This window comes from the organism of the source record quoted next, unplaced genomic scaffold (genome assembly GCF_019419815.1).
Source record: "Pyrus x bretschneideri cultivar Hongxiangsu unplaced genomic scaffold, Pyrus_bretschneideri_v1 Contig59, whole genome shotgun sequence".
Lineage (NCBI taxonomy): Eukaryota > Viridiplantae > Streptophyta > Magnoliopsida > Rosales > Rosaceae > Pyrus > Pyrus x bretschneideri.
The window spans coordinates 1,986,937-2,000,719 of NW_025999797.1; the positions used below are offsets into that span (position 1 = coordinate 1,986,937).

At 33.7% G+C, this 13,783-nt stretch overlaps 1 protein-coding gene across 1 annotated transcript; it reads right to left on the reverse strand.

The window, feature by feature from the left end:
- Positions 1 to 3,367: 3,367 nt before the first annotated feature.
- On the reverse strand, positions 3,368 to 6,525 carry LOC103961612 (cytochrome P450 81Q32). The gene is given in 3 exon segments (XM_048571381.1): positions 3,368 to 3,846; positions 5,926 to 5,941; positions 5,944 to 6,525. Coding segments are annotated over 3 exon segments (852 nt in total). The 5' UTR covers positions 6,415 to 6,525; the 3' UTR covers positions 3,368 to 3,481.
- Positions 6,526 to 13,783: the final 7,258 nt, after the last annotated feature.

Here is a 13,783-nt window from a genome sequence, read left to right on the forward strand (position 1 = left end):
GGTCTAGAACACTAAAACTTTTATCTTTTCATATTTGGAAAAGATGGCGTATAACATGATGATTCTGACTTTTAAAAGATTCTCAATTTGTGGTATTGAAATGTCCACTCCAACTAATTTCAATTCAGTTATATTTTTTAAATTGTTTTGGCCTCGGTCATTGATTCTTATTTTTGGTTGAAAGAGATTTGGGTAGACAAAAAACAAAAAAAAACTGCAGTGTCTTTGATTGTTTGTTTGTTTGTTTGTTTGTTTGTTTTTTTTTTTTAACTCCAACGGTACGACATAAATTTTATTAATAATAAAAAAAAATGACATCTAATTAGGAGGATATAAACATTTCTCTTCGTAAAACAGAAACAATAAAAAAAATACATGAAAAAAAAAAAAGAACATAAACCTTATACTTCTAGAAACAAAAATAAGATAGTCAATTCTATCTCAAAGGGATTTACTTATACACTCAATAGTTTTTAATTTGAATTTTCTTTCTGTATAATCGCCTTGTCTATACAAAAGATCTTTGTAAATTGAAACGGAAATGAATTGTTTTTTCATTCAATGAAAGTTCTAATCATGTTTTATTTATAAAAATCAATTCAAGGAAGTCTGCAAAGAAAGTAATCAATAGATAAACTTTGTTTCTCTTTCCGGGAAATCGTCATTGAAAAGAAAGTGTATGAACAGGATAACCCGAAAAAAAATAGAAAGGCAATTCAATCGTGGAAGTCTGCAAAGAATTGTATTTTTGTTCTTACCATGTTTAATTCCACCACGTGTACACTTACTGGCGTTGCCCTGCGTAAGAGAGTTCGTGTAAATGCATGCGATCCGTGGCTACATGGTACACACAATTAGGATGCGTTTGTTGCACCAGATTATTTCAGAATGGACCAACTTTCACAACTAAGCTAAACTGTCTTGGCTTGAACTAAACTGGATAAGAGCAGTAAAGTGTTTGATGTACTACCAGACTAAATCACAGACTAAAATATTTTTAGAGTTCAAATACTTTTTTTGTCATTGTTTAATTCATTTTGCTGTTATTAATACACATTTTTTTATCTTTAAAAAAAATAAACAAAATACAACTATTTTTATTTGACTCTCTCTCCCTTGTCTCTCTATTTTCTCCGTTCATTTGCTTTGGTTTTTCACGTCCAAATTTGCTTCCAGTAAAACTCAAACCAAAATAAATAAAACTCATATTTTCTCTTCATTTCATTTGCTTTCTCTTGAATTCATACCCATATTTATCTTCTTTTTATTTACTTTTCTATTCAAATCAAACCCAGAAAAATCCCCAATATTTTTTTTTAATTTACAAAGGCTTCATCAAATCGTCGAATCTGCAAATTCATTTCAATCAACCTCTACAAATCAATGTCAATTGATCTTGCAGAAGAAAGAGACAAACTTGCAGGCGCATTTCCTGGTGGAGCTCTTGGCGACCTCGAGTAGGACGCAACGGTTGGTGCAGGATTTGGAAGAAGAAGCAAGCTGAGGAAGACAAAGATAAAGTGAGCTGAGGAAGACAAAGACCAAGCAAACAAAGCAAAGCGATGGTGTTAGTAATCCCATCATTTTTGGGCGATCTCGCTAAGACCAGTTAGTGAAGAGTTTAGTCGGCACGAGTCCAACGTAGTCCCATTAAACACAATCCTGGCTTGCACCAAACATGGGATTAATATTCTTAGTAAGCCAGTCCAGTCCAATGAGAATTAGTGAGTGCAAACAAACACGTCCTTAGGGTTTGCATTTTTCATTGGCATGCATCTGATTCGATCGACAGTGTCTTATGCCATCTCCAATCGAAAATGTTAGATATAGCTAGCTCTGTCTAAAATTATAATCTTGTAAAAAATTTATTTTTTAATAAACAATGTCAGATCATACCTATAAACTATTTCCAACTGAATGAGGCTAAACATAGCCCCCTCAATAATTTATTAATTTTAAGTTTATACTTTAAATTTACTGTTTAATTTAATAAAACTACATTTAGATGTTTTCAAATATAGTCGTTAAATTTGAACCAATTATTGCAACTAAGCAGCTGAGCACCAAAAAAGGGGTAGGAGGGGGCTCCATTTGGCTAGCCTGATGGCCTTTTGACCAAATAATGGTTTGGTAGGCTCCACATAATTATCACCCAGCCATCTGTTGAAGATGAATTTTTGAGCAAATCAGACCATTTTTAAACTTTTAACCTTCTCCATTGGAGATGGTCTTCAGCCAAATTAAACAGAGGAGAGAACACCATGTTTTTCTTCCATACGAAGTGATGATTCTTGTGGATCCCGCATGTGTATCTTGACTGAATGATTATTAAGTGTATCTGCTAAAATTAAAAGTATTTTGTATTCACATTAAAAGGTGTGGAAAGTAAACTAATAACTCACTGCAAAAAAATACCCCACTAAAAGTATTTTGTATTCAATTAGGAAACTTAATCAGTTTTTTCCTACATGAATTCTAATAGGAGAATCACATAGATTGTTTGTATATATAGTGGTCTCTACTCTCACAAAGAAATGCGGTAAATTATTGAACCATGAGGAGAAGTACTACTACTGTGGTCAACTATGGTTTGTCTTCTTCGCTCTCTACCGGTATGTCATTATTCTTATTTGAATTACGTGACTAAGAGCTGTTATAGAGTCTTCATAGGTTCGCTTAGTGCTCTCATAACGTCCATATAGAGCTTATTAGCTCGTTTGAATGTGCTTTTAAAATAACTAAAAGCGCTATTAGGAAAAATATTTTTGGATTCCAAAAGCACTTAAAGTGCTTTTTGCAAGAAGCACCAATTATGTGCTTCTTCCAAGAAGCACTTTAAGTGCTTTTCCAAAATTTACTTACATTTTTACGAAGAATTAATTCTAAAAACATGTTCACCAAAAACGTTTTCAATCATTTTAAAAGCACATCCAATCGAGCTATATGCCGCGCTCTTATAGAGCTTTTATAGTTTGCCTTAGTGTTGTGATCATTTATTTGCTTGACTTTCATCTTTTGGGGGTTTAGCATATTCTTACATAACAGATTTTAACATTTGGTTGAAATACTCTAATTAATCCAATAGATGTTATGAGAGTATCTCTCCTTAAAAGGGGTAAAGATAAGCTGATATACCTACTCTTTTGGATAAAGTGACGCTACCCTTTGATTTTTCATTTTCCTTTTGCCTATATTTTCCTTCTCATTCTTTAATATCGTGCGGTAATCAAAACTTTTTTGTTTACCATTTAAGTAATCCTTTCAGGGATGGTTCTTCTTAAAGCACATCTAATTTGAAACTCATTTGTTTTTATTGATGTTTGGGAAAGATGTTCTGGCAATGAAAATTGTAGGATGAACCGAAATGTTGAAAATGGAAAAGGGGAATAGGAATGGTATATCAATTAAGTAGACAAAGATCATTAACTATGTCTTGCAGCTTCCCTCTTTTGCTAATACAATACTAAATTATTTATATAATTTAAGATATAATTACTTTGTTTACAATTGAGCGTGTTTTACACATGGCCTCCAATGGCACAGCTTTAGGCATAGTGAGTCCTTTACCTTCAGTCATATCAACCTCCTCCTCACCAACTCTCTCCCACTCGAAACATTGGATCAATGACCCTAAAGTCAATCCCACCACGCGTTGGGCTAGTCCTGCTCCTGGGCAAGCCCTTCTTCCCGATCCAAATGTTATAAGCTTATGCGACATATCCTCACCACTTTCGAACCTCTCAGGCTTGAAGCTTTCAGGATCGTCCCACAACTTTAGGTCCCTGTGTATGGCCCATGCATTGGTCAATACTATTGTGCCACGCGGCACGTCAAATCCTTCAATAGTTGATAGGAGCATATTTAGGCGACTTACTTAGCTTGTTTTCGTGCATCTATGTTGTTAATTCATAGTTGTTTTAGTAGTTTAAGCCATTTTCGTGTGTTTTTAGGTTCATATGGCTAAGGAAGCAAAAAGATGCATTTTGGAGCATTTTGGAGCAAAATTGGGCTTGGAATGGATAGCATATGATTGGAGCCAAAGTGTTGGACGAATTTGAAGGCCTTGTATTCATTTTGGACATAAAACAAAGGGCCTAGCCCATTCTCTCTTAAACCAACCCCAAGGCCATGCATTTCCTTCCAATTCCAAAGCCCACAATCACTTCAAAAGCCATGCAAAGAACCATCCATTCCATCAAAAACAATCCATCAATTCACATGCAAAACCACCATTAACACACATGCACCCAAACAAAGCCAACCTAGCTAACCCTACATGCATTCTTTATGCAACTCTTCATCATTCCACCATTCATTCTTTATTCCACAAACAAGTCACATGCATTTCCACCTTCCTACTTCATCATTTCACCACATTCTCCCTCTTTAACTCATTTCATTATTCATTCACTTTGCATTCATTCAATTCCACCCCACATGCACCCTTTATTCTTCATCATTGCAACCATGGCACATTTACACCAACAAAACAACTCCCATGCCATGGCCTACTCATATTCCCATTTCCTTTCCAACATCTCACATGCATTTCCACCTTCCTACTTCATCATTTCACCACATTTTCCCTTTTATTTCCACATGCAATTCTTCATCATTGCAACCACAAACACCTTAAACAAATAGCCATATACATCTCCACTCCTCCTATAAATACCCTTGCATTCATTCATTCGAAAATGATCTCATTCACAACACAACACAACACCACAAACACATCCACCTTCCTTAGCCGTGAGTCTCCCTTAGAATCCAAAAACCATCTTCCATTTCCACCACTCCTCATCCATTTCCATAATTTCCCAAACACTTCCATCCCCCCAACCAACTATCCCTAGACCTTATGCTACAATAAAGAGGAAGATAAGAGGGCCTAAACGTTCATACAATTCAAGATTGAGTTGTTGGAATGTTTAGGCGTTTCTTTGATTTCAATGTTTAATTTCAATTCTCTTTGTTTTGTACGTATGAGGAAATAAACCCCCTTTAGCTAGGGGGTGATTCGAAACTATGTTTATGTTTGTAATATGATTTGATTACTTTTAATTACGTTTCATAAGTTGTGAATTCAATTTGTTTAACTGTTTAATTGATAACCTATTTATGTATGTTTATTAAGAATGAACGCTTAATTTTCATGCATGAATTTGACGCTAGAATATAAGTGAGTTTCACGTAATAGTTATGAACTTATATTCACAAGTAGTGGAGGTTGCTTATAAACAATCGTGTTAAACATATTCTTGGCATAAGTTTCATGCAATCATAGTAACGAATGCCTCGTCAACACTTATAGTTTTCATGATGCTTAATGATTCTTGCTTGTATCTCTATTATGCAATTCATGTAGGGAACTTGTGAGGAATGCTTTGGATTGTCGTATGCAATCATCCAATTCATTAACTTAAGGAAAACTTGACGGTTAATTTAAGCGGACCTAATTAACCCGGGGCGTTGAGAATTCATGGTTTATTGAAAAGCAATTAGACATCGTTTTGTATGCAAGTATAACATATGTGGAGATGAACCCCTTAGCTAGCTTCCCATCCATTCATTTCCGTCAAATCCATATTTACAATTTGTTTTATTTCCAAGTTTCCATTTTTAGTTTAAAGTCGTCCAAATCCAATCCCCCTTTACTTTATTGTTCAATTTAGTTAGAAATCAATTTAGTTTGTGTTTTTAAAGCATTTTGAGTCTTTTGGTTTGTCTTAGTGTTTTAACGTTTAGTTTCACATTCTTTGAGTCTAGTTTAGTGTTTTATCTTGTTTTTACGTTTTTGAGTCAGTTTCCAAGGTTTTAGCAATCCCTCCTAATCCCCGGTCCAGAACGATCCCTACTTATACTTATACTACAATTGACAAAAAGAGGGTTTAATTTGTGTGCGTATAAATCTCGCATCAATAGTACAGTCTTCGGATGAAAGACTAGTAAGTGTTTGACCTCTTCCTTTCGGATGTTCGAGGATGTATTGAGTCGAGCAGTGGAGAAGATTTCGATGGCACTAATCCGGCGGAGGTTGCGCCAGTGATCGCCATATGGAGAAGCGACTTCGGTGGTGTAGTTGTAGCCTATGTGCTTGCCCATGAGCAAACGTGGGCGGTTGGCTAGGACAATGTCATTTTTGGTGAAGCATTCCTGAACTGCGGACGAGGAGGAGACTATGACCACGCGGCGTGAGGTGAACCAGAGGGAGAATATGGGGCCGTGTTTTTGGGAGAGGTGGTGTAATGTTCGGTGGACTGGGAAGTTAAGGAGGTGGAGGTGGCCGATGATTGGGAGGGAAAGTGGGCCTTGTGGGAGGTTAAGTTGAGGTCGTTTTCTCACGAGGAGGAATTTGAAGGTGAAGAACAGGAAGATAAGGGAGAGGGATATGTAGAACAAGAAGTCTTCCATGGTTGAAATGAGTTAGAATGAGTTGTGAAGAAGTGATATTTATAAGGGGAATTTTATGTGAATCATATGAAATGCTTTATTATTTTATTGCATAATTATCGTTAAGTACAAGATGAATTCGACAATAAAAATAAGATTTATCAATAAATTCACACTCAAAAATCAAACCCTAATAAAGTAACAGAACCAGTACAAATCATGTTATTAGAAAATTTATCAGCAATATAGTTTTCATATTTACGTTCATGCTTCTTTTTATTACATAAAAATTGACAGTACCAAGTACAAATGAACAAGAAGTTTCTCACGGCATATCAAAACTTCTTTTGTGTTTCACTAAGTTCTTGAGTTTATGTTATGTAGTGTTCTGTCTTTCACTTCTATATGTCTATTATCTCCAGCTCTCCAGCTAACATTTGCATACTATTTGGCATCTGCTATGTGTTTCGCTAAGTTTTCTAAATTAAGGATAGTTAACAACCCATCACAACAGTTAATCTGATTTACATATTTCTATGTTTCTTATTTTCAAATGGGTCTAAAGATAAATTTACATATTGAACTATAGGTTTGTGTGTGTAATTTAAATAGTAAATTTGAATTTAAAGAGATATTAATATTTTATTTAAAAATAAAATGAATGTAAAAATAAGTTAGGTGCAGACAAAAGTTATATAGGTTCAACTAAACTTTCCTATTTATAATGAGGAAATGGACTCATTTTCTTAGTCCGTAAATTTCGGTTTATTTAAATCCTTCGTAAATTTTAGTTTATTTCAGTTTTTTTATTTTGTTTTATATTAATTTATTTTAAGAAGAGAAATGAATGGTGCGAAAATCCTCTCTATAAAAAGGTGTGGTACGTGATATTATTGCTCAAGTAATATAATATTGTCCGCTTTGGACCCTGACTACGTCCTTATAGTTTTGTTTCTGAGAACTCACATGAGAATTTCCTAATGGGTCACCTATCTTAGGATTGTTCTTGCACGAACTCTCTTAACTTCGGAGTTTCAATGGAATCTGAAGTCAGTGAGTTTCTAAAAATCCTCGTGCTATATGGAAGTATGCATATACATATAAGGCATAGAAAATCATTTTCCTGAACGATGTGGAATCTAACAGATATTATTGCTCAAGTAATTACGAAAGTTCTATGAGGCACTAAGGAATTATATTTAAATGGGAGCTAGATAACTATTCTGAGTTCTGAACTATCATACTTATCATTTGAATAAAACTATATAGAATAAACATGTGGACCTGATCCATCAAAAGACTCATGCATACATGCGGGTACCGTGTTGCAGAAAACAACTTATCCAGTGGGTCATTACGATTTGTCTTTTTTTTCTTATGTGTGTGGACATTGCCTGTTTCGGATAGCAAGGGGGACCATATGCATCCGTTCGTCTCTATAATTTTTGGATCTGATTGTTTTACATATATCTTTTCGAACTATAACAGTACAAATCGTGTTGTGTAATCGTACTTTTCATTTTAGTGTTGACCACTAATTTCAACAATTTTTTTTAGGATTCATTAGATATTGGTACTGAAAAATCATGATTTTTAAATATAAACCCACGTATAATTAAAAATCCAACAAAAATCCAAAAGTTAAATAAACTGCCACATAAGAATATAAGTAACCTACTAATACAAATTATTTACAATTTTTGCCACAACCCACACTTGAAAATTAGCTTCAATCAAGGGCCTTAAAATCTAATTAATCATCCTGATGTTTTTTCTATTTATTTATTTTTAATTTCTACAACAATCTAGTGCATTACTTTAAATAATGACTACATTATTATTCGGTGTAATTATTCTCCTTATATATAATAGTTAAACATCCCTACTTTACCTATATAAATAATATCGCCCTATAGTCTGTCATTTACCTACAGTATATAAACAAAATATTCTCATATTTCTTTTGGCAATTTACCTATGATATATGCAAATAATATTCTCATGTTTTGTTGGCATTTTTCCTAAATTATGCAAGTAGGTAAATTAATATAATAGTATGTAAATTATGCAAGTAGGTAAATTTCAATAATAGTAGGTAAGTTATGCACACGTGATTTACCTACATTTTTTATGTGAATCAAATATCTAGACTGTATATGTAAATAATTTACCTATAGTTGGTTCTTTTCTTTTTCTTTGTCCTAAAATTACTTTACCTGCAATTTTTATCTCCTTTAATTTATATATTTTTACTTAAACAACAATTTTTTTTATATATTTTAAAGTACAATAATTTACCTATATATAATATGGACACGTTGTAATGTTAAATTGGAATTCGAGAGCCAAACTAACCAACAAATCCCTACATTTATATGCAAAATATTATTTTTGTAAAATCATTAATTCTCCTTTACAATTTACATAGAATTAATTGTGTACATTAAACATTCAATAAGGATGTTTTAGGCATCCGAAAAATTTTAAATGGGTAAAGTCAAACATAATTAATGAATTTGCTTATGTGGAGTTTAGTCAATGGGTTTTATTTGAGCAAAAAATTTACGTCGGGTTTTATGTAGAGAAAATTGAATTCCAGGAGCTAAAGTTATATTTTCAGTTTTTTTATATGTACATACGCAATTGATAGCATAAAGTTTAGGACAAGATAAATTTAAATGATAGCGCCACTTAGTTATTTTCCACTTTACCTAATTATTCTTGGCTTCCTAGCTACTCTACCTCACCCTCTAAAAAATTTTGTCAAACATCTTATTCCGTTAACTCACGCTTAAATATAACATTATTTGACAATATCACTTGTAAAAATAACACGCCCGTGTTATGAAGAATCCACCCACGCAAAGAATCAGTAAAATAAATCCGATCGAGTGACATAAGTTGCAGACGTGCAGGAAAGTATTTTTGTATAAATCATCATCTTTTTCTTGTTTCGTTTTCACTATATGAGTTCGTCCTCATCAGGCGTCGACAGCTTCCATCATGCGCTGCCGGTGCTAGTTAGATCGACACCTACGTCAGGGAGTGCGTATTGTAAGTGCATACGTCAGCCAGTACGAATTCACACAATTGGATTTGCATTTGCATGCGACATGGATCAGAAAAGCAAAGCAAAGAGGAGAGTATGGTGTGATAGAGTATATTTTATATTATATATTTAACCTTATTTTTAGTATATTTTGGTTAATATTTTAGAATAATTTTGATATTTTGAATTGTATTTTTAATATAGGACATTCGACTTCCTCTAAAGAAAGACGCGGTCAAATGGACAAATTTTGGAGTAATTCCAGTTAGAGGACGTTCGTGAGTCACTTAGCTTGATCGTATCAAAATATTAGATTTTTTTACCAAGCGATGATTTTCTGGCAATAAAATAAAGGGGCGATGCATGGTGCAGGAATAATGACGTTTTGAGCTTAACTTGCATTTTTGGAGCCCAAGATGACTTCGGATGGGTTCGTGGCCTTCTGGAGATGTGTTCAGAATGTTCTTTTCTTTAAAACAACCTATCTTGGGCCAGATTTGAAAGAGATTTGAGGCTAAAACGTGGCTGAACAGTTTCTGTGCAGTTTATCCTAACTTAATTAGGATTTTATGTTTTAATATATTTTATTATTAGTTAGTTTCCTATTGGAAATAAGAGACTTGGTTCTTAGGGATTGTGCGGCTGGCTTTTAGTGAGATATTTAAGGTTTTAGTCAACCCTAGTTTGGGGCTACGCTTTCTTTTATGCAACTTTGGAGACAGAGAGAATTGCTAGGGTTCTTGGAGATTTTCTACTTTAAGGTGTTTTCATTCCTTTTATTCTTAATAATATTTTCTATGATTTCAATTATGAATATGTGTAACTAATTCCTTTTGCTAAGGTGAAGCCTTGAGTCTTAGCATGAATATTTAATTGCTTATGATTGATTGCATGCACATTTTGAATTATTAAACATTATGATTAAAACTATCTAATTGTCTTAATGCTTGATCACCATTAGGATCTTTAGAAAAGTAATTTGATGCAATTTTGGTCGGAAGGTTCCCTGAAATTGGCGCTGGCTTCATGTGGTTAATAATTGTAATTTCACTTAAGATGAACACCAGTCTTAAGGGTTGCATGGTTTTTCAAAGGGTTTTCATAAAGCATAATGAGTCTCTCATTCATATTTGATCCAAATGTCCGGACAGATTACATGTTAGATATACATTCTATGTTGAAGGTTCTAAGTAGAATATAAATTAGGAAAACCTAACATTCAAAGTGGCATGTGTAGATCATAAGTAATTGGTAAAAGTTCATAGGATTGCTAGGTGATGGTGAAACCCTAGTGCTTTCTTAATTTGATTTCTCCAAAACTTTTCCTTTTCTTTCAACTTTAATATTGCAGATTGTTTTATTTTTTATTAATTAAATTCGTTTTATTAAATTAGGTCATAAAAAGCAATTATCTCAAATTTTTATTTTACAATAATTAGTTGGAATTTGGTTTGTTTCGAATTATTCAATAATCCCTGTGGGCAATGATCTTGCAAAATCCGTTTATACTACAATAACCTTGTCATTCTTGTAAGTATTATAGGAGTTTTTAGCCCGTTTGCGTGTGTGGTAAAATCTCTATCATGGTGCAAGAACAAATTCACAATTATCGGCTCATAACACTTCGAAATCACTATTGGATTCACACAATTGGATTTGCATTTGCATTTGCATTTGCATGCGATATTTACCCTTGAAGAATGTCCCGTCAACCACTATGATCGGCCTCATAACACTTTGAAATCTTCTTATGCAAAGTCTAAGTGACATGAAACAACATAGAAAATGATTATTTCCATCGGTTTTCAATATGTGTTACTGTACCAAGATTTTTGGCTCATAAGACAAAAAAATAGGATGGAAGTACCTCATAAGATTTCTTGGTGATCCTCTAACCAACTCCAATGCATGTTTCCTAGCTCTCCTAGCCTTCACATAATTTAACTAACACCCATGTGCTTTCGCATATCTTATACGATGTCACGTGGTGTATGTACTTGTACTACACCCTCGTAATATTGATTGGCACCGCAATTAACCACTTGGACGTTGAATTGTACCACCATTTAAAGGACTTGTTGAAGAATAGGATCTCACATCGGTCATATGACAAACTAAAATGCAATTATTATATGGGAGTTTACACCCCCTAATATCACCAAGACTTTTTGTGATAAAAACCCAACACCTAGCAATAGGTGGTTAAGTTAGAGTGGGCTATCCTTTCAACAGGTCCTGGATCCGATTCTTGGGGTCGAATTTGCCTCCTTAGACCATCTTCAAAGGAGATGTCAAATTTCATTTTTATAGTTGATATGGCAAATAACATTTTGTAAAGTCTCATATTTCAACCGAGATGTCATTTAAAATGCTTTTTGGTTATTTATAAAATCAAGTGAGTTAGAATTTAATAATAAAATAATTAATAACAAAATTAAGAAATATGTGGGCCCAACATTAAACTAAATTAAAAAAAAAAACAAGATGTTTGGCGTTGTCATCAAATTTGGAGGTGAAGAATTTTAATTCATATAAGACTTTGGCATCTCTTTTGGAACTAGAAAACCATATTTTTTTTTGTCAAAACGATCAATGTAGGAATTTTTACATCTCATTTGGAGATGCGCTTAAGTTAGGTTTTTCGAAAAGTTTTGCTAGCTCTAACTTAAGGATATTGAATGACCGACCCTCGAAAGTTGTGTTGACTCTAGTCCTTGAATGATGACTAGGCTCTTGAAAAATTGCACTAGCTTCGATATAATGGCTTGACTAGCTCTTGATGTGGGAATTGATTTCCCTTGTGAATCTATGAGGGGCCACTCATGAGGGGCGGACATGTTGGAGAATAGGAGTTCACATTAATTATATGATAAAATAATACACAATTAACATTACAGAGATGTTTATGTTAAAACCCAACACTTAACAATAGGTGATTAAGTTGAGACAATATCAGTGCAGAGGGGGTGTTGAGGGGGAGTGAAAGGTGCAGTCTCATAGGGCCTCAAATTTCAAGGGCCCCCAAAATTTTTGTCATCTAATATTATGTAATAATGTTCTATATTTAAAAAAGTTTCTTTTGATAGCATTTTAAAATCTTATTATGCACCTCTTATAAGAGTAATTTTTTTCTTTTCTAAATATAAAAATTTGGAGTATAATGAGATATTCTGTGTGCTAGTAATAACACCTAAAAACGATTTTTTTTTTCAATTTTATTATATAATAATGTTATATGTTCAAGTGAAACTTCAAAGTTAGAGTTTTGAAGTTTTTCTTTTTTCATGTTTGGATGTTTAAGAATGAACTACTTTTTATTATTTAGTGAAGGTTATATTTGAAACCCTTTTTACTTATAATTAATAATATATGTAAACTTGCAATCAATGAGTGCTAAAATTTGTTTGGATTGTTCTTTTTTCATAAAACTATCTTGAGGAGAGGTCCTTTTACAAATTTTGCACAGGGCCTCCGACTTCTCAAAGATGGCCATGTATCAGTGATATTAGTTGAACTTGCTAGGCCTAAATAAAGAAAGTAGAGGTCCCACCATAAAACCAATTGACAATATGGAAAGTTGTCTAACCTTTTATAAGCCCATGCAAGGTTTCTTCTTTCACCAATGTGGAATTATTCTCAACAAGCCCCTTCATGTGTGGCGAATGTTCAAGCGTAACACGTAGACAACACAACGAGGTGACGTGGAACGCGTGTGGCCTTTTGGCTTCACACACAGGAAAATCACTCTGAGTACTATGAAGAAAGTTGGGGTTCCATCATAAAACCAATTAACAATATGAAGAGTAGCCCAACATCTTATAAGCTCATGCAAACTTTCTCATTTCACCAATGTAGAATTCATTCTCAACACTACAAAGTTTATCATGCTGCCCATACTTTACTTAACCTTCTGCAACTTTTGTGGTGCTTTCACAGATTCCAGGTATTACGCTAGCTAGAGACTATCAACCTTTGCTAACAAAAATGTGTTCATGTTGGGAAAAAAAGCTTGAATCATTGATTCAGGTAACAGTTGCATTTTCCAGTGGTCCGACGGATGAGCTTGCGTCGAGCGCAACACTATAGCTGGAAGAACTGAAGACCAGATGATGCACTCCAATGTTTCATAGCAGTCTTCAATCGTTTTTCTTTTTTTTTTTTTCTTTTTTTTTAAATTTCTTTTTAAATTAAATAAAAAAGGAGAACGTGAGTAGATTAATAACCATCTAGCAAAGTTCTAAATATTGTTTATAGCTTAAGCCTTCATAATCTGGTTCATAATAATATAGCGTGCTTTGCACTTAGCCTCCAATGGCACGACTTTAGGCATTATGAATCCCT